The sequence below is a fragment of the Harmonia axyridis genome, chromosome X (genome assembly GCF_914767665.1).
Source record: "Harmonia axyridis chromosome X, icHarAxyr1.1, whole genome shotgun sequence".
NCBI lineage: Eukaryota > Metazoa > Arthropoda > Insecta > Coleoptera > Coccinellidae > Harmonia > Harmonia axyridis.
In genome coordinates this window covers 5244147-5269694 of record NC_059508.1, presented here as the reverse complement: position 1 = coordinate 5269694, position 25548 = coordinate 5244147, and the positions used below count along the sequence as shown (strand labels likewise).

Genomic DNA, 25548 nt, shown 5'->3' with positions numbered 1-25548 from the left:
ATTCATGCTACAGTAAAATTGAAATAACTTATATTTGAAACAAATTTTTACAACAAATATCAGCATAATAATCAAAACATTGAACAAATCTATTGTCTCTTGAAATTCTATTTTCTCTAAATATTTTCAGTGAGAAGCACAGCTGAATGATAACTTACACTATTTAAAAAACAGAAATACTCCATTGAATATATACATTTATAGACAGTAAACTAGATTGATGTTGGTCTACTATAAGAAAAAAAACATTATCACAAATTTCAAAAGTAGAAAATTTTTACAACATGGAAAATCAAAACATAATATCACATCGGAAATGTACTGTGATGTTAAAATATATCTGTTTTTTTGTAGATTTCAATCGAAATAAGAAAAATTTTGAGGGATAATAGTTATTTGATTTTGTTGAATAATATTTACGAAATTAGAAGTCATCAACCTGGGGTAGGATGATAATATTATTGTACACATATTGGATTTTTTGAAGAATTATTCCTTCATTAAGTTCAGTTGGAATGTACTTCTGAATTCTTATAAACGATAGAAATCGACAAAAATTGGAGTGTTAGTAGATACCTTCAGACTTCTATCAATCAAACAGAAAACGAATTGGCACCAAAAGAATTGATAGGAGTGGATGCCTCAGTGAGATCTAATCTTACAGTTCATTCTGATCAAGACAAAAGTTTCATTAATCAGATGACTAAGTTACAATGATAATAAAAGAACGTGAGTGTTCGAGTCTTGTCTATAGGGATAAATGCTATGCCCTATTCTTAAATAGATCTATTTCCAAAGAAATAACTCTACCCTGACTTAAAGAGATCTAGAGAAATATATAAATCGAATGATTTTCAAGTTGGTACTTTTTTAACTGGCTGTAATAAATATTTCCAAATTGTGTTCATCCCAGTTTCAAAAACGATTCAAACTATCGAGTATAAGCCCCAGTTACGAATGAAGAACATTTTCGATACAATCCACTCAATGATTTCGATCAACAGTAAGAAAAGAAGTATCAACTAGAAATTCACCCTGTATATATTCCGTATACAATAGCATCTAGACGAGTTAAGATCAAAACACAGTTCCCAAAGGTTACATAAATTACACAATTGAGAAAAATACTATAGTGAATACTGAAAACATCAAGGAGCCTGAGCTTGAAAAATATGTACTGATCATGTTGACTGAGAAGTGTTCACAATATATGATGCAATAAAGTAGAAGTCTGTTGGAAATATCTAAACACCTAAACATGCAATAATCCTCAGCCATTTGGTATCTAATTGAAGTTTTCATGTAATACCAAATACAATTAACATTTACTTTTCTAAACATACTGAATGAGCAAATTTCAGAGTGAATCATTAAGTCTGATTCACACAATTTCAACTGAGCATTAAAAAAACAAAAGCGCATCCTGCCAGTTTAAAATGTTCATGAGTATGACTCTTATTCGAAAAAGCTGCGAGATTCAATATTTATGAGCTATAGGGAAATCTTTTAGAATATTCAAACTGTAAATGAAATAGAATTGAGATATATAACCTTCACGGAAGACTGAAATGTATTTTAATTTTTATCACTTGATATTTAACCTAATTTTTGTGCCAGATAGGGGGCGAAATGCCAAAGTTTATAAAATATGAACTAAAAATCTCTCACTTGTATAAATTACATTAATATTGCTTTTTTTATTCTTGGACTTTGTCGTTATGCTCGAGAATTTATAAAAATGTAATTATAATTTTAATCGATTCAATACTCATTTGATATTGACATCAGTAATACTTTAGGTATTCAGGAAATTATTATAATTAAATGCAATAATTTCGGTGAAACATTCAAAATTCGAAAACGAAGAAACCATTGAATCTTGAGTATATTATTAAAAATGTATTCGAGTTCTCAATTCATTTTCAATACATAATTTAGTTAACTTGAGAGAGTTACATCCATTGAAATTTCAATTGAAAAAAAAAAAAGTTTTCTAAATCAGATAACTGAAAAGAATTAGTCGAAATAGAAGGAATATTCTAATGAGAAATGCAAAATGTCACTGGGAAATGAGAATATTGAGCAATATGCTTATCATATAAGCAAAGAAGCTCTTCAGCTTGCTGTTAGAAAATGACATTTCTTCATTTTCAATGCGATAAAAAACTTTAGGAAAATCTAACATACTTGTGAAATATATAATAATAATAAATACCTATTCCTAAGACAATTTTCGAAGCTTCATTTTAATTCTGACATTGGAATATTTTCCCTACAAGTTCATTTTCAGTTAAATAATAAATCTTGGGATGTCAGGTTTCTTCCTTCACTACCTAAAAGGGGAAGATAACATTTAGAAATAATTTAAGATTAGCACTTTATTCTTGGTTTAATCTCCTGAGCTACACCACCCCACGCTAATTTGAATACCCTGTTCCTCCATTGTATATCTGGGTAGATGATAGCGTGAAGAAAGAGATAAGGTCCTGAGCATTCTCTGAACAACCATGCAACTAAGAAGTCAAATTTATTGAAAGGCAGTGAACCATTCTGCAAAATGAATAAATAGTTCTAGATTAAATCAATTTTGTGGAAAGATGGAATTATTAATATTGGGTTTATCAAGGATTATTGAAACTTAAACAAAAACATAAAAAAAGACGAATGATTTTGTTATGAGAAAAGTGGTACTATGAATAGCTTGGTTTGATATTCAGAGAAGAAGTTTATGTTTGTTGTGAACCAAGATTTCAAAACTTCCTCTGAAAAAATTAAACATACTGAATTTTCATCTTTCATGGTCTCTTCAGAGTGAAAAATGAATCACATATTCTTATTCAAATCATAAATCACTCGAGACGCTCATGCTCGAATATAAAGATAGAGTTAAACCTCTAGTGTTCAAACAAAGTTATTCAATAAACTGTATGGTATGCTGTGATTAGCACAAAATAACCATGATTAGTTGGGAAATGTGCTCAAATAAAAGATATTAGAATTTATGAATACCTGAACCGTAGTTAATAAAATCCAATCACATATGAACCATAATAATACATGTATTAAATAGAATGCCAGGGAGTCCCATTGAAATAACACTGAAGATGCCCAGGCAGCAAGTGCTCCTATCACCATGCATTCTGATAATGGTTCAAAAATGATAACCAACGGTACCATAGCTACACGAAGTTTGGCCCACCTAAAAAAAGTTTATTGAGAAATAAAGAGTATTCTTATGATGAAAAATTTTTTTATAACTATGAGAAATCAGATTTGGTATTTTCACATCAAAGTGAACTTCTCCATGTTATTCACTGCCCGAAGGAATTAATATACCACTTGAAAATTAATTTAAACATCAAAACTATAGAGTATCAGACAATTGGTTTCGATATTTGTCAATTAAAAAAAAAAATAGTTTGATACCATAACGCTGAAAGCTATTTTGAAGCTCTGCAAGAATGCAGAATCGATGACTGGCATTGTGACAATGTAAAATATATTTAACAAAATGTAACAGCTGTCGTGAAAATCCAATCTTCTCTGGAAGTAGTAAGATAGAGCAAGGTGACACTAGATCTTCTGAACTGTTTTGAGATGGTTTTAAAAAAGTTGAACGCAGTAGACTATTGACCCTGGTCTTCAATAATTAATAATAGAAAATCACAAACTATTTAAAAAGGAACTTCACAAAGTCTTGGTTGATATTGAACCATATTCGCTAAAGTATTATGGTGTAGATAACTAAGACCATGTAATTTTTGACACTATTTCATTTTTCTTTATGTTTTCAATGTAGAGTGCTTTGAAATAAAGATCATCATTATTATTTATTGTTTCTGCAACTAAGAGAATTCCGCCTACATTTTCCTGTAGAGCTTACAAAATTTTTGGTGACAAAGCATTAGCCAAAGGCGGAATTATCGAAAAAAGATCCTGGACTGGACCAATGGTACCCATTTAGCTCTTCAAGTAAGATCGAAACTTAACCTTTATCGTTGAAGGATTCTGTAAATCCTGCTTTCTTTGATAACTCCAACTTTCAAATATTAAACAGCAGATATTCTAATGTATTTCATGAACACACATTCCAAGGGTCCTTCAAAATCAATACCTTTGAATTTATACAGGGTGTACCGGGAAGAATGCGACAAATGAATACCATGAATTAAAGTCATCAAGGAGGACCCGTATCAAGAGGTTTCAATCGCCTGAGTGCCTTCGTTTGGGATATACAGGGTGATGTTCATCTTATGAGTGAAATTTCACTGTTGAATAACTTTTTAATTAATCGATCGAATAATTTCAAATTTTCTCACCCTTTCCTATCGCCTCCCTTCAATATTTCTGAAATCGAGTAAATCAGATCCGGACTGGGAAAATTTAAGACCTTTTTTATTTTCTTGAATATTGAATCACCCTGTATGTTGATATCATGATTTTTTCGTTTTCATCACAAAGAATTAATTCATAATAAAAATTTCAAATCTCTGCTTGGCGTCATTATTCAGGGTGATCAATAAACATTTCTTCATGAAAGAAATTTCATAGTTCAAGATATCTTGAATATATATAGAATTATCTCGAAAATTGAAGTTGTTTCACCCTTCACGAATGTCTCACCTAAATTTTCCTCAAATTATTTAGGAAAACTTTCAATCAAAAAGCTGGATAAAGAATAGAACAAAAACAGCAAATAAATTGAAAATATTTGATCTTGAAAACAATTAATCAAAAATTAAATATTTTCAGTTCAGCAGATATTGTTCAAAATGATATTCCTCTATTTTAATGCATTTTTGAGCACGTTGATATGATATAGTTGTTTCACAGATTTCGCTATCTTATTCGGTTGAATCGGTTGTACTTCTTTCGTGAGGGAATGTTTATTGGTCACCCTGTATGACGGAGGCAAGCTGAGTTTTAGAATGTTGATTATGAATTAATTCGTTGTGGTTACGAAAACGAAAAAAATTATGATATTGACGTACAGAGTGATCCAATATTCAAGAAAATAAAAAAAGTCTAAAATTTTGTTAGTCCGGATCTGATTTATTCGATTTCAAAAATATTGAAGGAAGGCGATAGTAAAGGGAGACAAAACTTCAAAATTTGAAATTATTCGGTGGATTTGTTGAAGAGTTATTGAACTAAACAAATTTCACTCATTAGGGAATGTTTATTGATCACCCTGTGTGACCGTGCCAAGCCGGTCAACAATCAATAAATTGATTGTTTGTGGTTCCAAAAATGGGAAAAAATCATAATGTTCATGTACAGGGTGATCCAATATTTACGAAAATAGGAAAAGTCTGAAATTTTCCTAGTCGGGATCTGATTTACTTGAATTCAGAAATATTGAAGGAAGGCAATAGGAAAGGGTGACAAAACTTCAAAATTTGAAATTATTCGGTCGATTAGTTAAAGAGTTATTGAACTGTAAAATTTCACTCATAAGATGAACATCACCCTGTATATCCCCAACGAAGGCACTCAGGCGATTGAAACATCTTGATACAGGTCCTCCATGATGACCTTAATTTATGGTATTCGTTTGTCGCATTCTTCCCGGGACACCCTGTATAGTTTGGTTCAAGAACATTTCGATTCCAGAATTGAATTGTGGTGTGTTAATTTTTCAGAGCAGTGTATATCAGCTTTCTCGTAATGAACATGTATAGGAAATATTCTTTATTCAGTTACTTAGAAGTGTTGAATACCAATTCCAAAAATTTAAAAGAGGGTGCAGTAAAATAATTGTTGTTTCTTTAAAGCCAATCATTTTGATAAAATCTTATTTCTATATTTTCTAACCTTGTTAGTCTAGCTTGAAAGCTGTTGACATCACATAATCCAGAATTTTGCATAGCTGGTTGACTGCTTATTGAGGTTCTCCATCCCTTATCCAAAAAATATTTACATATAAAAAAATCTTCAGCCAAATAACAGCCAAACGTTTTTAAACCTCCATTTTCTTTAAGAACGGACTTCCTTAGCAAAGTTGACATACCTGTATGACAGTTGATACGGAATAAATCTGCTACCAGGTATATCCTGGATTGAGCTGTTCCAAAATATATCTGAAAATAATTAATGAATTGAATGAAGATGCATATTTATTTGCTGACAAAATGTTTTAATGTCAATAAACGATTTAGATTTTCCCCAATTCCGTATTATTGAAATTAAACGCACATATGACACACAAGATTAAATGGAAAAAATGATTATTGCCTCACCTTTTCTAAAGTAGCTGCAAAACCATTTCTATCACACGTGAAGGGCATTTGATGAACAATACCCGTCTTATTAGTCATATGGTAAACCATATCAAGTAATGTATCTTCCTTCACTGTAAGTAAAAATAGGTAATCACTTTTAAATTATATCACCACATACACGTTAGGCATACTATGGGAAAAGTTTGTATGTGAAATAATTAACTTACTTTTAATACCGCTGTCAGACACAAGAATTAACTCGTATAGACTGTCTTCAAATGCATTATGCATATTGTTTATTTTAGGATTGACACCTACTGATGTAGCTCCCTTGTATAATCTCGCACAAACTTTAGGATACTTTTTTATTAAACCTTCAACAACTGCCACTGCTGGATCTCCTTCTTCTTCAATGCAAAATAGAAGCTCATACTGAAATATCATATATTCAGAAATTGGCTGAACAACACAAGCTCTCATTGCAACAAGTACTCACCTGAGGATAAGTCATGGTAAAAAATGTTTCTAAATTAGTTGCTAGATTTGAATCCACACCCATTAAGGGCTTTAGAATTGAAACACCAGGATATGGTTCGTCCGGAGCAGGTTGAGGTAATTTCCTATGAAGTTTGAATTTCCTGAAATTATAGGAGTGTTTAACAATGTTTAAATGAAAAGTCGAGATAAACATACCCATAAAATATTGCTAATATATGAAGAAGCCACATGGCGAACCAGTGTATAAAAAAAAATATTGCGAACCCATATAAAGTGTAAATCATTGGTACCATTGTTTTCTGTTATTTTGGTCATCGGTTTCTTATTAGAATATCACACTATAAATAACATTACATACTAAAATTCTATAGCTCAACATTCAACTACCAATTCATTTTGAAACGCAAGTAATCACACTCTTTCGTTTGCATGCTTTATCATATGAGTAATTCCCGAACATGAAAGAGATAATGGAAAGGAAAACGTTACATTTAATTGCCTCATCGAAAGAATCCGATAATCGCTGATACATTCTGAGAGAAAGACATCACTTTTTTCATGTTATTCAATTGACCTCTTGTTTTTTGTTAACGAGAGCTGGTCCTATTACTATAGTTGAGAAATCTAAACTTTAGAAATAATTCTATTCTAAACAATTAATAGATTCACGCCCTTTTTGCTAGTAGTTACAGGTAATAGACAACTAATTTTTTTTTAATAAATATGTCAGGTAGAACATAGAATTATTACAGAATATCGATGTTTTTGGTTAGCAGCTATGCTTTAGGGAGCAGAAGAGGGTAAATTCTGTCATAAAGTGTACTTGGGGCATAACTGTCAAGGTCACCTTGAAATGTCAGTTCTAGGAGGGAAATTCAAAACACCGGTGATAGATTTTTGAAGAAATAAGAAAAAAAAAACAAGCATTTACCGATTTTATCTTTCAGAAATTCAGTTTTTACCGCATAATCTGCTGTGAAATTTCGAGAATTCTCAGCTATATTAGTTGGTGTTATGTCGAAGGAATCAAATTTCTAATAACTCAATGTTTCAATCAAGGATCATCACATGATATGGGTATTTTTAATTCACTCTGATGAATCCAATAAATCAAATAATTCATTCTCTATTGTAGCGTTTGGTCTTGACGTAATGAAAATAATATCGATATTGGAAGTCAATTGAGCAACTTATGAGCTTGAAAACATAATAATAATTCTAGGAACCAAACCATATGAAAACTCAAAATGAAAATAACAAAATATGGTATCTGAAAAACACAAGACACAAGAGTGAATCAGAAAGGTTCTCAACTTTATTAACTTCGAATTTTTTACGTCTAAATTAAATTGAGTGAATGAAAGATGTGGGTATATTTCATTTGATTTTTGAAAAATCGAACTTCATTGTCAATGATTTTTTTCACATTTGAATTCTCACATTTTTAACATTCGAAAGAATTTTTCAACTATGATGAGGATCAACATTTTTTTGGACCAAATTTCAATTTCGTAGAAATAATCGGGAGAAAAACCTGAGGCAATTATTTTCGAAGGTGCCTTATGCTCCATCCAGGTTAATTAATAGCCACAAGTGAATAATAAAAACTGCGTCAACATCAGATAAAGCGATAGGGAATTTTGTATGATAACAGAATTAAACTCACAAAAATGCGCATGGTTGTTTTCACATAAATGTACTTGCGGTTCTCAACAACAATGCATATATTATTATAGTAGTCGTCTTTTCTATTTGTCATTTCTATACCGAAATTAGCGGGTGGAGTTCGTATAAAATACACCCGGCTTCCAGATTCTGGCAGTCGTTGTTTGGCACCGGTTCTTGGAAGACTAAAAATGAAGCAAGTTTATCCTGAGTTTGAAAAAGCCGGCCAAGAAGAAGGCATCGAAATATGGAGAGTTGAGGTGAGAGCTTTCAGTATGTTTATTGGACTGGTTTTACTTGGAACTAACAATATTCCCATTGAGTCAATGGCCTTCCCTGTGTTGATTTGCACAAAAACACAAACTGTCGTCTCACGGGATTTCAAATTACTGGCGTAATTTCCAAATACTTGTTTTTGATAGGGGCCATTCACCTATTAATTCGATACCTACATTTAAAAATTTATCAATGGAAGTGTAATCATATATTAATGGCTGCAAAGATTCTAAATGATTTTTTCAACTGCAGGTTTTTTTAAATTCCTCAAATGAAAGATTCCATTTGCTTTTTTCGATCTGAAAACTTCAAATGAACATCTCGAATAATGCTTGAGGTGAAATTTAATATTGGAGCTTTTTATTAATTTTGCTTCTTTAAAAAATTTCACTCATCCATTTGTTGATGAGGCTTAATTTACAATTTGCGCACTTGATGTGATAAACCATAGCTTCTTCATATTCTTGAATATAATTCCGAAATGTATTAATCGAATTGAAATATCGAAAATAGAGGAGAATGGGCAACTTAATGACTGATCCTCTATTATAAACCTTTTTCAAAAATGTAGATGGTCTACAAAGCTCCCAACAATGCGTTTCCAATTATTGAATTACTCAGCAATTTACGCTTGTAATTATCGAAAAATTCAATATCCGAAAATTATTTGGGTATAATTGAATTGTTTGAAACATTCTCATTTGATTTGAAATGAATTTTCATTACGGAAAGCTAGGATATTCATTTCATGGTTTCCGAATGAGAATAGAAAACTGACAATTTTCCTTAAAATATAGAAAAACCTGTCGACAAAATCAATGACGAAAAAAGTTCATCAATAACACAATTCATTTTTTCATATCTTTTATCGTGGGGATTCCAGGAATAAACTTATCACTTCGATCAGCGATATGCAAATGTGCATATCTCGTCCAAATACTCCAATTGAGCTATTATTGATCAACAAGAGACTCGAATTCATTCAACCATTTGTGTATGAAGGTAAAAGGTTGAACACCAATCTCGTTTTATGATACGAATTAATACCAAGGTCATACAACAATCCAGTAACTTTAATTAGACGGCAGTATTACTCATCTTGGGTCGGAATTTTGAACCACTTAGCGGTTTTTCATATACTTCTAATGCCATAATGAGCGTAACTATAGCGGAAGCGAAAGAAAATGTTATTTCAACTCTCCTTTGCGATAAAACTGGGCTATTTATTCATTTATTTATTTCCTCTATTATCGCAACATATCCCAATACATGAGAAAAAAATAATATTATGAATATCTACATAAAAAAATAATATCGGGATTGGAGCTATACAGGAGTCGAATTAGGGTCATTTGATACGAAATCTGAATACATAGAACATTAAAAAACTCAAAAATAGTGTGAAATATAGTAATCAGTATCATCAATATATATTTTCAATTTTATTATTGCATATAATCAAGTTTCAAAGAAATTGTTTTTTTTTCAAATATTTTCATTCCTTGATATTCTGCTTTCATAATTAATGGATCCTGTTTACGAGCTGGGAGGACGAATGTGATGTTGAAACCATTAACTAATACCAAATTTTGCTGAATAGCTCTTTCAGTTTTCGAATTAAGCATTTGGCGACAAAAGGATGGATTTTTTTCATTTCATTTTTTATTACCATAATTATGCTTAAATTTCATGGAGTTAAGGAATTTTTTTCTTGACCGATTCCCAAGGTTTATTAATGAATATAATGAACCAGAAGTCGACAATTCAAGTTCTGGATATCCTTTATTCCTTCTAATGGTTTTAGATACAACAGAAGAAAATTGCATAAATGGTTTTGGTAAAATAAGGATACAACTACAAACTCAAAAGTTGATATTCAAATATTCGAAACCAACTACCTATATATTGAAATAATATATTCTACATTTTTAGACAGTGCACATTTGAGAGCATAAGCTACGATAATTTCGAGTATATGAGATATTTTTGTGAAAAATTGCTACTACTCTGGTGTTTTCCAATAAAAAACAATATTATATATTTCGGGATGATAACAATTTGAAATTTCATAATTCTGAATAGATTTTCATGATGTGCGATTAAACATATTCGATTGGATTGATTCCATTCATCTGTAATTTTTCACTTTTCCTTCTAAGAGTTCATCTGAATTATAATATCTTCAGATCTTCTCTGAGTGAATAAAAATATATCGTTCCTTGTGGTTATAGAACAAGTCCCTCTTACATCTGAGCTCTAATAGATTTGAGTATGGATAAGAGTATTTTTGTAGATCAAAGTGAAGAGAAACACAATGTATAGTTGTTTGGTTTGATCAAACATGAATTTTTGACAAACTCCCAAATTCACCTGATTTTAATGAGTAATTTATGCCAGAAAAAAGTTTAAAATAGACAACATCAACCAGCCTGTTCGAATTTGTATCAAATTACGAGGTATTATAAAAATAAATTTAAACTATCTCCAATTCTCAATGTCAAGGTTTAATTATATTATTCCAGAGTATTTCCAGTTTTATTTTGGCATTAATCAATTGAATTCGAAGATTTCAAGATTAGGTATTTCTTGGAGGTTGGATCTGAAACCTTTTGGGAACTACTGATACCCCGAATTGTGTGGATATTGATCTGTTTCCTGTTTTCCTTGTTATTTGTTTCGGAACTCATACTGTATTTCTCTCTAGAACCAATTCATTAAGATAGGTAGGGGATACAGTGGGAACTTTCTCAGTTTTATTTATTTCGCGGAAAAGGAATTCTTGAATCACTCCATTTCCCAATTTTTCTTTTCGATAAATTTCTAGAATTGATTTAATCATTCATTCATCATCTTGGATTATCATAACAAAATTATAACTTTTCCTATACATTTGCGCTCATCAGCTAACTGCAGTTTTCTTCGAAAATATTAAAAATACGGAACCCTAAGTGCTCCATCTTTAGATTTCATCGATAACAAAATATTCTCCCACAGAAAATGAAATCATCCTGAAATAAATCATAATTCCTGACATATTTTGTTGGATGTAGCTATACACACTGTACACTGAAATATGATGATATGACTCTCATTACCTCATTATTGATCTGAAATGAAAAGAGCGGTTGAGCTATTTAAATGAACATATGTTAACAGTCTGCTTTTAATGGGGAGATAAAATGTTCTGTAACTATTTGAATAGGATACATCATGTTTTAACTGCAAGTCAGCCTACCACATATTCTCTTCGAATGTTATTTATAATTTCCAGATGCGAGTTATATATAATTTTGAAACTCTAAACCCCTTAAAAAAAGGGTACATTCATTATTGACCAAACTTCAGCTATATGATTCCATAATTTTCGGGGTACTTTATCTCAGAGCGACGAAAAACACTTCAGAGAAATGAAGGGGTTTCGAATGAATCGAATTATAAATTAAGGAATCTGAGCTGAGATTCGAATTATTGATATTCTATTGTATAATGAAAATAGAAGCTATCACGCCCTCAACTCTATTCACCCTCTGAGTAGTGGAGCAGTGAACCATGACAAAGAATGAAACAAAAGACCCTATTATCACTTATTGATCTTCGCTCGTTTATGAAAACTCGAAAGATCACAAGATTTAATTACCCATGAAGCTATGTAGATCATTCGTTTCTTGTTGTATTTTCAATAGTGAACAGAAATAGATCCTTCAAGATGATTATCGGTTAAGGGTTAACGTAACATTACATACTACAGTATTTCACAAAAAAGTTTTTTGTTCGAATATGTTTCTAATTCATTTTTGGATTATTCTTGTCCTTATGATCAGTTGACGTGATTAAATTGGAGGCGAGACTTAAGGTGCTTATTAGGTACATGCGTCTGACATTGAAACTAATCAGAGAAACACTTTTTTGGGAAATAATTGTATAAAATCGCGACGCGATCAATAATATTTTCGCATAGAATTAGAAATTCCTATTCAATTTTTACAGTCCCCGATCTGATGCACAGATGGCGGTGCTAGTATTAAATCCATATACGGTTTTTAGTCAGTACCAGTGGCGTATCCAGAGATAAGCCCTGGGGGGCATAAAGAAAAAATGATTATTCGTTTCCGATGTCCTTTGAATTTAAAGACACTCCTTGAGATTGATTTCGAGTTGTTCGGAGCTTTTACTTCAGAACCTTAATTTTTATCTGATTGTTTATTTTTATCAACAATTTGGCATTTATAGCCTGTAAGTAAATAATGATTATGCCGATGACAGTCAGATCAAATCATTGATATAACCGCTGGTTGATGAATTGATTAAATTTTTACACAATTAATACATTGAGCGTTGTCACTTATAATGGATATTCGTTCTGGGGGAGATAAATCCCCTTATCCCCCCCTGGGTACGCCACTAGTTAGTACAAACCTTCAAACGATACGTGTCAAAATTTGACACCAGTTCGACCATTAGTTTGTGAGATATGAGTGTAGCTTTTTTTGTTATTTGAGAAAAGATGTAAAATAATAATTTCGTGTGCTGATAAAATATTGCTTTTCGAAGGGAAAAAATACAGTTGAAGCAAAATCTTGGCTTGATGAAGAGTTTCCGGGATCTGCACCAGGAAAATCAACCAATTATTGATTGGTATGCTAAGTTTAAACGTGGTGAATTTAGCATCGAAGACGTCGAACGCAGTAGACGCCCGGAAGAGGCTGTCAATCAAGAAAGTTCACAAAATAATTTTGAATGACCGTAAAATGAAGTTGATCGAGATAGCAGATATTGTGAAGATATCATGTACATCATATCATTCACGAATATTTGTAGATGGGAAAGCTGTGTGCAAAATGTCTGCCACGCGAGCTCACAATCGATCAAAAGCAACAACGTGTTAATGATTCTGAGCAGTGTTTGAACCTGTTTAAGTGCAATAAACCTGAATTTAAGCTTCGGTATGTGAGAATGGATGAAACATGGCTCCATCATTTCACTCCGGAGTCCAATCGACAGTCAGCTGAGTGGACTGCACACGATGAACCGAATCCAAAGCGAGGAAAAACACAACAGTCAGCTGGCAAGGTTATGGCATTAGTATTCTGGGATGCGAAAGGTATAATATTCATTGATTACCTCCAAAAGGGCCAGAACATCAACAGCGATTATTATATATCTTTATTCTATTTTTTAAAGGATGAAATCGTTGAAAAACGGCCCCATTCGAAGAAAAAAAGGTGCTGTTTCATCAAGACAATGTGCCGTGTCACAAATCAATGAAAACAATGGCGAAATCGCATGAATTGGGCTTCGAATTGCTTCTGCATCCACCGTATTCGCCGGATCTGGCCCTCAGCGACTTTTTCCTGTTCTCAGACCTCAAAAGAATGCTCGCTGGAAAGAAATTTAGCGCCAATGAAGAAGTAATCGCCGAAACTGAGGCCTGTTTTGAAGGGAAAGACAAATCGTAGTACAGAAATGGTATCGAAAGGTTGAAAGATCGCTATAATCGCTGTATCGCCCTCGAAAGCAACTATGTTGAATGGTAAAATCGAATTTTGCCAAAAAAATGTGTTTAGACCGGTATAGACCGGGGACTTTTTAATTGGCCTGATAACTGCAAAATTTCATGTCGATTGAAAGTCTAGTTTTGAAATTATCAGGAAAACAAATTTTCAAGCGACTACATGTTCCTCATAATTACATTTTGCCCCTAAAATTTGAAATTTCTCAGTTTTCTGTCCGTTGTCGTGTTGAAATTCCACAACTACAGACATTGTGACGAAATAACGATGTTCAGGGAACGTTCAAAAATAAAAATTGACAAAGCCGACTAAAGGTATTCCTGAAAAGATAAAAAAGAATTCCTTTGCTCACACTATGAATGTATAAATAACTATCCCGACTGAGCAGGAAGGTTTTGAACAACTTTATCAATGTCGTGTTTGAATGCTCGATATAGAACCAATATTTACTGTCTGAAGATGGTACCTGTTGATACGCCTATGAAGACATTTCAGTTTTGCAAGCTATTCGGAATTACCCTACTGAAATCATATAGCAACTCAGTGGCGTTGCTATTGGTAATCATGTCCCCCAGTGAAAATTAAGAAAATGGGTTTCTATGTAAGAATCTGGAAGTTTTATAATTTCCATGAAAGGTATGACCTAAAAAGAATTGAAATTAAAAATACCAAGTGAACAAATTGAGGTTTTTCTCAACGCATTCGTTCATAACCCTTTATTCATAAGTACAAGCATTAGTTTAGTAAAAGTGAATTTGTAGAAACACTTATCCCCATTTGTATCTGTTTCGAAATTCTCCAAATTTCAAACTATTCAAAAATGACGAGGTGATATATTTGTTTACAGATAAAAAAGCTCGAAGAGTGAACTTGTAATTTAACATAATTCAAATTCACTTGAAATCCCATGTTAATTAAGATTCTTACCTCCCTCATCCTTACTGAAATAAATGTCCGATAAGTTATTATATTTTGAAAAAAAAAAGATTAACAGAAAATGAGCAGCGCTAGACTAGTCGTTTCGTAATTTTTTCTTGGGATGGCTTATGGGCGTTTTAAGCTGAAAATGCTGGAATAATAATGATGATATTTGATGGTAAGGGAGGTCATTCTTCAGATTTTTTTGAGTATTATTTATTCATTTCAAATCGGGAAATTGAAATTTGAAATTTCCTAACTCTACGGTAATAGGAATATTCATTCCTTCTTAGGTCTTCTGCAAGTAATGAAAGATCTTACATCTGCATCGCTTTCAATTTCTCTCCTCCGGTTGTAAACAATGATATCTACGCCATTGGTGGAGATCTTATAAATGATCATTTAAAAATCAAACCATCACTGGAATATCATATGTTAAAGATTGGATTTTCCCATGTGCCTGTGTATATTCCTGGTATAGTTAAAATAGGGTTCTTTCCTCATTTCATTGCCATAAAAATAAATCTAGGATTTGTTCCAAAACATTGATTAATTGCTAAACTCGAGTTCTCGATTAAAGTATATTAACCTGTCAAGAAGAATGAATCTGTCATCGTAGACAGTAGATAAAAATACCTAGCAGAGCCAGAAATTTATATTTGTGTAAGATTGTTAGTGAAAAGACCGGTTAGTATGGGCCAAAAATAACATAGCTTTGCTGCACTGAAATAAACAGTTCATATGCAAGTCACTGGAGGTGAAAATTATTTTACTGTAGCTGTTCAACGGCAAATTGAAAATTAAATAGAGAAATGAATAGATTAAATTGCTTTGCTAACCAATATTTGTCCACCTTATTGTTTCATGCGGGTAATAAAATAAATGGAAATGTATGAAATGAATAATAAATATGAAGGTTCCACCATGGGTTGTACATAAAAATGTTGCAATGATAGATTTCAAAAGCAAACTACACAGATCACCACAATTCCAAAATTTTATTTTGGATTATTATAAATAATATAATGTTATTATAAATAATAATAGATCGTCCTTCGGAATCGTTATCACCTGTTGAAATATTTTGCGTTCAAATAGTAAATAAAAACCTATTTTTTTAGTTGTTCAGATATCATATTATCAGAATTATTTTAAAGTTGATCAGCTTGTTATTGAATCATTCATTTTTTATTTTTTTTCCTCTTTCTCAACCGAAATTTTATATACATTTCGGATTTTCTAATATGGTTTACTATACGATAATAAAATCCTCACCACTTTCTTATCTTTAGATTAACTTATCTTATCCAAATTACGCAACATATGGCTCCAATTACAAACAATTAGATACTTATACAGGGTGATTTACCGGTATGGCCTATTAGACGTTTATGAAGATTCACAATTTTGAGCTGAAAATTTGCATATTGGGGTTTGAGGCAATGATCTTTCTCTCTAAAATATTTTCAGATCTCTACAACTTCCGGTTATGCCGGAAACAGACTACTACTTCCTTATTTCAAATGGAACACCCAGCATATTATTGCATCATTAGATAGCTTTTTTGATGAGAATTTCAGCAATATGCCAAACCTTCGGTAAAAACTGGTTCTTGAATTAATTGGATTCTTGAGAAAAAAATGGTCGCGACAGGGACTCACATTTTTTTTTAATATTTCTGCAGAAAAAGTTTTTTCGAAAAAACCTCTATCTTTTCGATTCTGCAAATACGCAGTATTATAAACCTCTTCGCGGTTTGGACGAAAAATGTACAGGGTGTTTATCAGCAGTTCATGAACTTGGACAATTAGAACCTATATTTTCATTATATCACTCGATTCTAAGTATTTCTTCATTTGAAGTTCATTGATAACTCCTTAAATTTTCATTTTAGGTATTGGGTTTGCTTAAGTGACCCCCAATATTGAATGGACTGAAATTATGCAAAATATATAGGTTCTAATTTGAAAATCTTGAGTTTTGATGAATTTGAGTCGTCCAAGTTTATGATCTTCTTATAAACAACCTGTACATTCTTGATCCTTACTGCAAACACTCTCACAATACTACGTATTTGCAACGAAAATGAAATAGGTTTTTACGAAAAAAGTTTTTTCTGTCGAAATATCCACCATTTTTTCCTAAGTATCCCATGAATCTCATGAACCATTGAGTTTTTGCCCAAAGTATGGCATATTGCTGAAAATGTCATCAAAAAGGCTATCTAATGATGCAATAATATACTGTATGTGCTAAGTTGTAGAGATCTGAAAATATTTTAGGGAGAAAGACCATTGTCTCACCACAATATGCATATTTTCGGCTTAAGATTATGATCAGTTTTCCATAAACGTCTAATAGGCCATCCCGGTGAATCACCTGATATTTCTTATTCAAAATATCCACCTGCAGTGTCTTAACCAGGGGAGTAGATATGGATTTTGCACTGGTATTTTAACCAGCCCCGAAATATATACGTTTTATAGGAATTTATTTTTGATGAAATAATTGATTCCAAAAAAATTCCAACTCCCAAATACCTATCCTTCAGAATTAACGTTCCGGTCGATGCAATAACATACCGAAATGGCCAGAAACCATCAAATATCAACTCCCAGTTGAATATTCTGATTATTTCTGCATATTAAAAAGCGAGAATGGAAATATTTTCAACACATTGCTCAATAGGTTCAGATGGTAACAAGACCTCAAATATCAATCCAAATTCCCATTTTATCACGAATATTCAATGGAATGACATGAATTCCCCAGTTTTAGTTTTTTTTCGAATGATTTCATCGGAATAATTCAATGCAGTAATTAAAATTGTGATGGAGCAGTTTGTACTTTATTTGATTGATTGATTTGATTTTTTTATGAACAGGATTTCAAACCCGTTGCATATCCCAAGGATCAGTATGGAAAATTTTACGAAGGCGATTCCTACATTATTCTAAGGGTGAGTGAATTTTTTTTTACAATACTGGTGATATTCATAGACTTTTTTCCATAATTTTTTAGACAAAGATTCGTAAGAGTGGAGCCAAAGAATGGGATTTACATTTCTGGTTGGGATCCAAGACTTCACAGGTGAGTTCATAATTTCATTTTGCTTAGTTGACATTTTCTAATTTCAATTAACGTTTCTTCATTTTTTCTCGAATCAGCTGATGAGAACTGAGGGCATTCGATTGCGTTGACCATTGAGTATTTTTCAGCAATATGAAATATACTAACTGACAAAGAAACTGAAACACCCAGAAAGAGCTGTTTAAATTTTTGGTAAAAAATAGATAGTATAGCAAGGAGTACGTGATTGAAATTTGGGGCAAAAAACGAAGGGTTTACAATTTTTTTCAATGAATTTGTTAATAATGTGTTTGTCCACCGCGATTATCTATACACCCCGACACGTCTCGGCATTGATGCAATAGGATGGTCTTTTTCTTCTTGAGGGATACTATTCCAAGCTAACTGTATTTCATATCTCAGAGCCGACAAAGTCCGTGGGGGCTGGGGTAAATTTCCAAGCCTTCTACCCATGATGTCCCAAACATGCTCTATGGGTGAAAGATCGGGGGATCTGGGGGCCATGGCAAAAGATTCACATGGGTCGCTTCGAAAAAGATTAAAATAACTCTGGCAACATGAGGTCGGGTATCATCTTGCTGAAATATTGGATTCTTGGGCCGGTTATGGTAAGGGAGAACATATGGCTTCACTATTTCTTGAAGGTAATGTAGCGCTGTCATGTTACCTCGAATAAAGACTAAAGATGACCTACTTGCATGTGCAATAGTAACCCATCCATAACGCCTACTGTCCGGTGTATATGACGCTCAACATCAAACTGTGGTTCACGTCTTTCTCCCAGACGTCATCTAACCCTCTTTCGGTCATCATGTGTACCCAAGGAGAATCGAGATTCATCAGAAAAGACGACCTGATGCAATCCATATTTCAATGTTGACGTTCTCTGCACCTCTGTAATCGTTGCCGTCGATGCTCAACCGTCAGAGTTAACACAAGATGGAGTCGATAATGCTGCAGTCCAAAAGACCTTATTAGGCGGTAAACTGTTCGGACAGTTTTTTATAGGATGGCCTTGTTCTTCTAACCAGCCATCAGCCAAAGATAGAGTTGTCGCAAATCGGTCTCTAATGGCCGTACGTCTTAGACGTTGATCTTGAACTTAATTTGTGCCCTTTCGACGACCGGTGCCTCTTCTTCGATTTTGGGCATTATCAAACCACGCTCGACAAGATCTCATAACAGTAGTTGGATTTCTGTTCGTACGGTTAGCGATTTCTCGAAATGACAACCCAGCCTTCCGTAGAACAATAATTCGACCTCTTTCAAATTCACTTTGCTAGCGATAAATTCCGTGTACACGTGCTCTAGCCATTTTAACATTACTAACTTTGTTGTAAAATTTAAAAAACTTGTAAAAAACGACTACACTATTTAAGTAACAAAATTGTTTTCATGAAAAAACCTTCACGATTTTTTTCTCAAAATTCAATCATTTACTCCTTGCTATACTGCCTATACTATCTATGTTTTACCAAAAAAAAAATTAAAATTTAAGCAGCTCTTTTTGGGTGTTGCAGTTTCTTTGTCAGTAAGTATATATCTGATATACTATAATAACTTAAATTTAACTGAACAATTTTTTTCATAGGATGAAGCTGGTGCTGCTGCAATTCTTGCTGTTCACCTGGACGATGCCCTTGGTGGCGTTCCAATCCAATACCGTGAAGTACAAGAGCATGAATCTCAACTTTTCGTATCCAACTTTAAAAGTGGTATCAGATACCTTCCAGGAGGTGTAGCTTCAGGTTTCCACCATGTAGATCCTGATGCATTTGAAACAAGACTGTTCCAAGTTAAGGGATCAAGGAATGTGAGGGTAAAGCAAGTTGATCCTAAAATAACATCGATGAACGAAGGAGACTGTTTCATTTTGGACGTTGGTAAAGATATCTACGTTTACATTGGAACAAAAAGCAAAAGAATTGAACGTCTTAAGGCAATTACCGCAGCAAACCAGATCAGAGATCAAGACCATGCAGGAAAAGCACACGTGCATATCATTGGTAAGTTGCTGTTTCAAGTTCATTCGTGCCTAGAGTAAATCAATTCTTCTCAATTTTCCTTTTCCTAAATTGCTCAGCTTTAGGTCGATCTTAACTCCAGAAATTTATTTTTTCCAGACGAATTTAGTTCTGAGAATGACGTCGAAGCATTCTTCAAAAATCTTGGATCAGGTTCAAGAGCTGAAGTACGTCCAGAATCAGCAGGAGGAGATGATCTTCAATTCGAATCAAACCAACAGAGGGTGGCAACTCTCTACAGAGTATCTGATTCAACAGGAGATCTCAAAGTTGCTCCTGTTGGAGAAAAGCCTTTCTCTCAGTCTACCTTGGACACTAATGATTGTTTCATCTTGGACACTGTAGATTCTAACATATTCGTATGGATAGGAAAGAAATGTAACAGCAATGAGAAAACAAACGCGATGAAAATTGCAGAGAGTTACCTAAACACCAAGAGTTATCCACCATGGGTCAATGTACAGAGGATTGTTGAAGAAGCTGAACCTACAGCTTTCACACAGTATTTCAAGACATGGCAAGGTCAAAGACAAATCCGTGGTAGGCTTGTACGAGATGCTAGTACAGAAGAAGCTGAAGGATGGGAAGCCAGATTATTGCATGCTTCTATCAGAGGAAATACCAATCAGTTTTGCGTTGAACAAATATTTGACTTTGAACAAGATGATCTTAACCCTGACGACATCATGATTCTTGACGTAGGAACCAAAGTTTACATATGGATTGGAGAAGGTGCAAGTGTCCAAGAAAAATCCAAATGTGAAGACTTAGTTACCGTATGTTAAATTATTTATTCGAATAGTGCTAGAGATTTGTTTGAATGATAATAGTCGCTTTAGAGTTCAAAGAAAATACGAAATTCTCATTATTCGCTTTAGAATATAAGCCTTATTTAAACCTCATTATTTTCAGGATTACCTGAAGAAGTTTGGAAGAGAGAATATTCCAAGAATAAGGGTCCAGCAGGGCAATGAAGATGAAAAATTCAGGAAACAGTTCCCAGCTTGGAATGATAATTTGTGGGACAACGATACCAAATATGATGACATCAAAGCCCATTTGGTTGCAATCAACAAAGCAATTGCTATGCATTAAGGGACATAACTGAATTTATGTACAATATTTATACATTTTTTGCTAAGCTTTACCCATGTTATGTCATGTTTTTAAGATTATTTTTAGTTATAAGTTCGATTATGAATATTTATTGATGGAATCTTAATTTATCAGAAAAAATAGTGGAAAATTCGCAAAAACTCGTTTTTTTTAAAACCTACCTTTTTTGAGGTGAATAATTACTAAAGGTATCCTCTCGTAAACTTAACTCCTTCGATTTTTGAAAAATATCAGGAAAAAATGAACCTGTACCTATCATGATAGAACAGAAAAAATAAGGTTAAATCAAGACGATATGATTGGTTGAAATCAACTAGTAGGTTTGAAAATTGATTATTATCAATGATGTGATAATAAGATCAAAAATCCTTTTCGTTTCCCACGCTTCAATAATGACAATCAAGGTCGTAGAAATGGGGGGGTACTGGGAGTAATTACCCCCCAAGATTTTCAAAATACATATAAAATTTTAGAAATCTCGCAAAGACGAAGAACGAAAATTTCTCCATAAAATGAACCAATAGTAATAATTAATAATAATAATTATTTACTTTCCTTTGAATCGACACGTCATTAAAAAATCGGACCCTTTTACGGTTTATGAGTTTATTATCGCTTTCAAGATGAGTACTTTTATGGCACTACGAGCTCGTCTTTGTCCAAGGTTTATTATTTTCCTTTATCTATCCGCTTTCTCGGCATCGCCCCAACCCCTTATTTGCCATCTGTGATTTTTGCATTCGTCATCGGTAGGCATACACTTACCCGTTGTTTTCGGTTTATTGTATCTTCTCGTCACAAAATTTCAATATGTAAATATCAAAGAACTGAGTAATTCGCATCGAAAAATTGTCTGGGGTGTGCTGTACAACTTATTGTGCTTCATTCAAATTGCAATTTATTTGTGAAGACATCAGTTTTGAATGAACTAAATCAACAGGATGTTTCTAAATCGGAGGTACAAATGAAAATGACAGATTTCTCGGATCATTTCAAGAAAAAAACTGCTATAACATGAGTCCGCAACCGCATCATGTGATATCCTAATTTTAAATGCAAATCTACAGGGTGAATTTTTTATGGAAGGGTGCCCGCTTCTTTCCTCCAGACTTATTTTTTTGTGAACCACTGGTAGTTCAGAAAATTTTAAAAAGGAACTCTGGTTCAGTACTACACTTTTTGGTTTGTTGTAATCTTGTCATATCTGCAATAGATTTCGAGAAAAAACAGCTCTTTATAGTAATTTCCAGGAAAATCCAAATTATTAGAAAGATCCAGTTAGGTAGCTGTGGTAAATAAATTAATTATAAGTTTTGGTACTGATTAACCACTATTCAGCGAAGATTAATGAAGATTCGATAAACTGGTTAAGCATCACAAAAAATTAGGAATACAAGAAATACCCTGTATCTCGAGAACAGAGCGTTTGCGGGCCATTTTATTTTTAAAATTATCCAAGGAATCTCCTCATTTCTCATTTTCCTCCGTAACTCTAATTCAGCAACACCCATTTTAAGATAAGAACAACCGAATTGGTAAAAAAAAAATTGTTTCGAGTAATTTTGTTCAAACTTCGTTATCAAACCTTTTTTTCTCACATTATAGATATGAGTAAACAATGTCGTCAAAAATTTTTTTTCGATTACTCCCCTCTGCAAAAAAAAAGATGTACGCCCTTGATGACAATTCTTTAAATTGAAAATTGCGGGAACTTTTCCTGGTGCCACCTATTTCTAACACTAGCATAAATAATTTTTATTCAATTTGCAGGAATACGCCAGGTATCAGCTTCAATTCCAAGCATGAATGGAGATATTCCGTGAAATATTCATGCGATAAATGAAGCAACCTGACGGGAAAAAAAAACAAACCGTTCCAAATCTGTGGCATTTCGTTCCTGCAAAATTGCAGTACTGAAATAATCAATATACTTTAATTTTATACTGAATTTAATCCTGTTGACTATGTGTGAATTGTGAGAGATGGGAGAAATTGATAATTGTCTAGTTATTTGTCTACCCACGCTTACCCACACAAGGTATACTCCGAAAGGAAATTTTCTCATGATTGTTTTCTTCATTAATGAAATATAAACTTGAATTCAGCACCTGTTTACTTTTTTGATTGAAAAGTTAACGCATGTAGGATGCAGGATGGATGTACTCACATACTTATTAATACAGGCTTCGAGTTATAATCTATGACCTAGAACCTCTGAAGATGCCTACCACAGTTCAAGGTGAAACATCGAGTGAAAAACAGACTAGTATGCCTTCAACATTAAATCCAAATATATGTTTATTCGTTTGCTTGTTCTTCGTTACCTTTTGACTTTTAAACTGCTAATGTGATCATCCTTGAATTTTGCAAATGGTGAGGTGGCGACCCTGGAAAGAACATTTTTTCAAGAGAAGAAAAGAGGCTTATTCAAAATTTTCAAAAACATTCACATTTTAGTCTATATAGTAGGGAATTTCACAACTCTCTTTCAACTATCAGATAAAGCATATACCTACATCTAATCTTGATGACTATTACATATCTACATACATATACATATACACAACATCTAAATGCTCATTTCGAATCTTAGACGAAGCACAATTCCAATGATACAAGGACAAATCAGAAAAATTTCAAAGTCATCAAAATATTCAACTCATTACTAAGATGAAACTTGGATGAGGTTGGATTCAAATTGGGACTGCAATTAATAATTCTAACAGGATTATATAGCTAGGTTGGGGGATACCTTTTTACCCATTTACAATCAGAACAGTCACTGAGGGCTAAAGTGTCAACGTCTATCTAATTAATGTTTTAATTAATAAGGTGAGATCCCTTTACTAGATAATAAACGACTGCTCATAATACAGAAAGGGACCGAAAGTATCAAAAAAGTGTTGAATTTCACAGATTGCCCGAAGCGATCCTGACACAATTTTCTATATTTATATAAAATATATATTATATAACCTCATATATAAAATTCGATCGATCCAGGCAGTTTCATGGATCTTTCAGAACTGAGTCCTGAGTGGTTGAAAGTATGTACAAATAATTTTCATTGCCAACAACATACCTCATCCAATTGAATTCTCAATGGGAATCGAGTGTAACAGCAATATCAATTCTCTTGTGGACAAGGAATCCCAGAAAACATTAATTATTGGTATTCCCTTGGTCTGACCTAGCAAATGGATTCATTACATCTATTTTCTATAAATGAAGTGCTGTGTTAGTTCGGATTATCCTCCTACGTCTCAGCATCATTATATGAGGGAACTGTTGAAAGAAGCCCCTCTTTAACGTCTTAAGTATTTACAAGTTTAACAAGTGGGTCGATTGTCTTTGGATTTGTATTTTCGTTTCTAATTGTGAGGATCTAAAGCGGCATTCAGAAAATCATAAGAACGGTTAGCGATGAATTAATTGTAATTAGATTCGTTGTGATGATTATTATTGGAGTGGGATTTATACAGCATCCACGCCTGCGTTCTTAATTAATTACTTACAGCAATCTATTGTTTCTTCTGATTGCCGATTTATCTCAGTAGAGGAGGTTGGGATCGAAGGCAAGGATTTTAAGGAATCCCATCTCCACATTTTATGATTTTAATTACACTGCTCAAAAAAATTAACGCACATTATGGAAATCTCAAATTTATTCTATAACTGAAGGTGTTCTTAATGATAATTATTTTTATCAGAATTATGCATGCATATGTTATCCACTTTCAACGTTTTTCTTCAATACAGATGTTTTTTCCCAGCAGGAATAAAAAAAGATGAGATTATCAGATTTGAATGTATTGGCTCCATTCTGAAATCAGTTGTTCTCGATCAATTCTAGCGATCAATAGTTTTTCTTTCGTTTGATTTTCTACACTCGATCGCTATGCAACGGGAAACACGCAATTTGACCCAAGAGGAATGTGCCCAAGCGGTAGTTCTGCGAGAAGAAGGGTGGGCATACACAAGAATTGCAGAAAGGTTTGGAGTTTTCCATACAAGTGTGTCCAGAATGTTGCAGCGATTCAGGGAGACAGGTATGAATTTCCGAAGACCAGGACAGGGTTGACCACGGGTAACAACTGCCATTCAAGAACGTTACTTGAGAGTTTCTTCGTTGAGACAACGGTTTGCAACCGCTCGCCTCCTTCAAAATCAGCTTGAGCAAACTCATGGGGTGCAAATTAGCACTCAGACAATAAGAAATCGCTTCAGAGA

General features: G+C 33.2%; 2 protein-coding genes across 3 annotated transcripts; one reads left to right on the top strand and one right to left on the bottom strand.

The window, feature by feature from the left end:
- Positions 1–15: 15 nt before the first annotated feature.
- On the bottom strand, positions 16–8489 carry LOC123686491 (ceramide glucosyltransferase-B). 2 transcript variants are annotated; one of them, XM_045626664.1, is made up of 8 exons: positions 8386–8489; positions 6915–7057; positions 6718–6859; positions 6449–6653; positions 6240–6352; positions 5815–6080; positions 3010–3199; positions 16–2550 (listed from the first exon to the last, which is right to left on the bottom strand). In XM_045626664.1, the coding sequence occupies exons 2-8, from the start codon at positions 7010–7012 to the stop codon at positions 2371–2373; spliced, it is 1194 nt and encodes a 397-aa protein (XP_045482620.1). In that variant the 5' UTR covers positions 7013–7057; positions 8386–8489; the 3' UTR covers positions 16–2370. The 2 variants fall into 2 exon arrangements, with proteins under 2 accessions (XP_045482620.1, XP_045482619.1); XM_045626663.1 differs by lacking the exon at positions 8386–8489 and adding an exon at positions 7209–7467.
- LOC123686490 (gelsolin) lies at positions 8436–21458 on the top strand. The gene is made up of 6 exons (XM_045626662.1): positions 8436–8644; positions 17973–18047; positions 18110–18178; positions 19770–20184; positions 20302–20978; positions 21115–21458. Exons 1-6 carry the CDS (start codon positions 8576–8578, stop codon positions 21295–21297), a joined length of 1488 nt encoding a protein of 495 aa, XP_045482618.1. The 5' UTR covers positions 8436–8575; the 3' UTR covers positions 21298–21458.
- The last annotated feature ends 4090 nt before the right edge of the window (positions 21459–25548 follow it).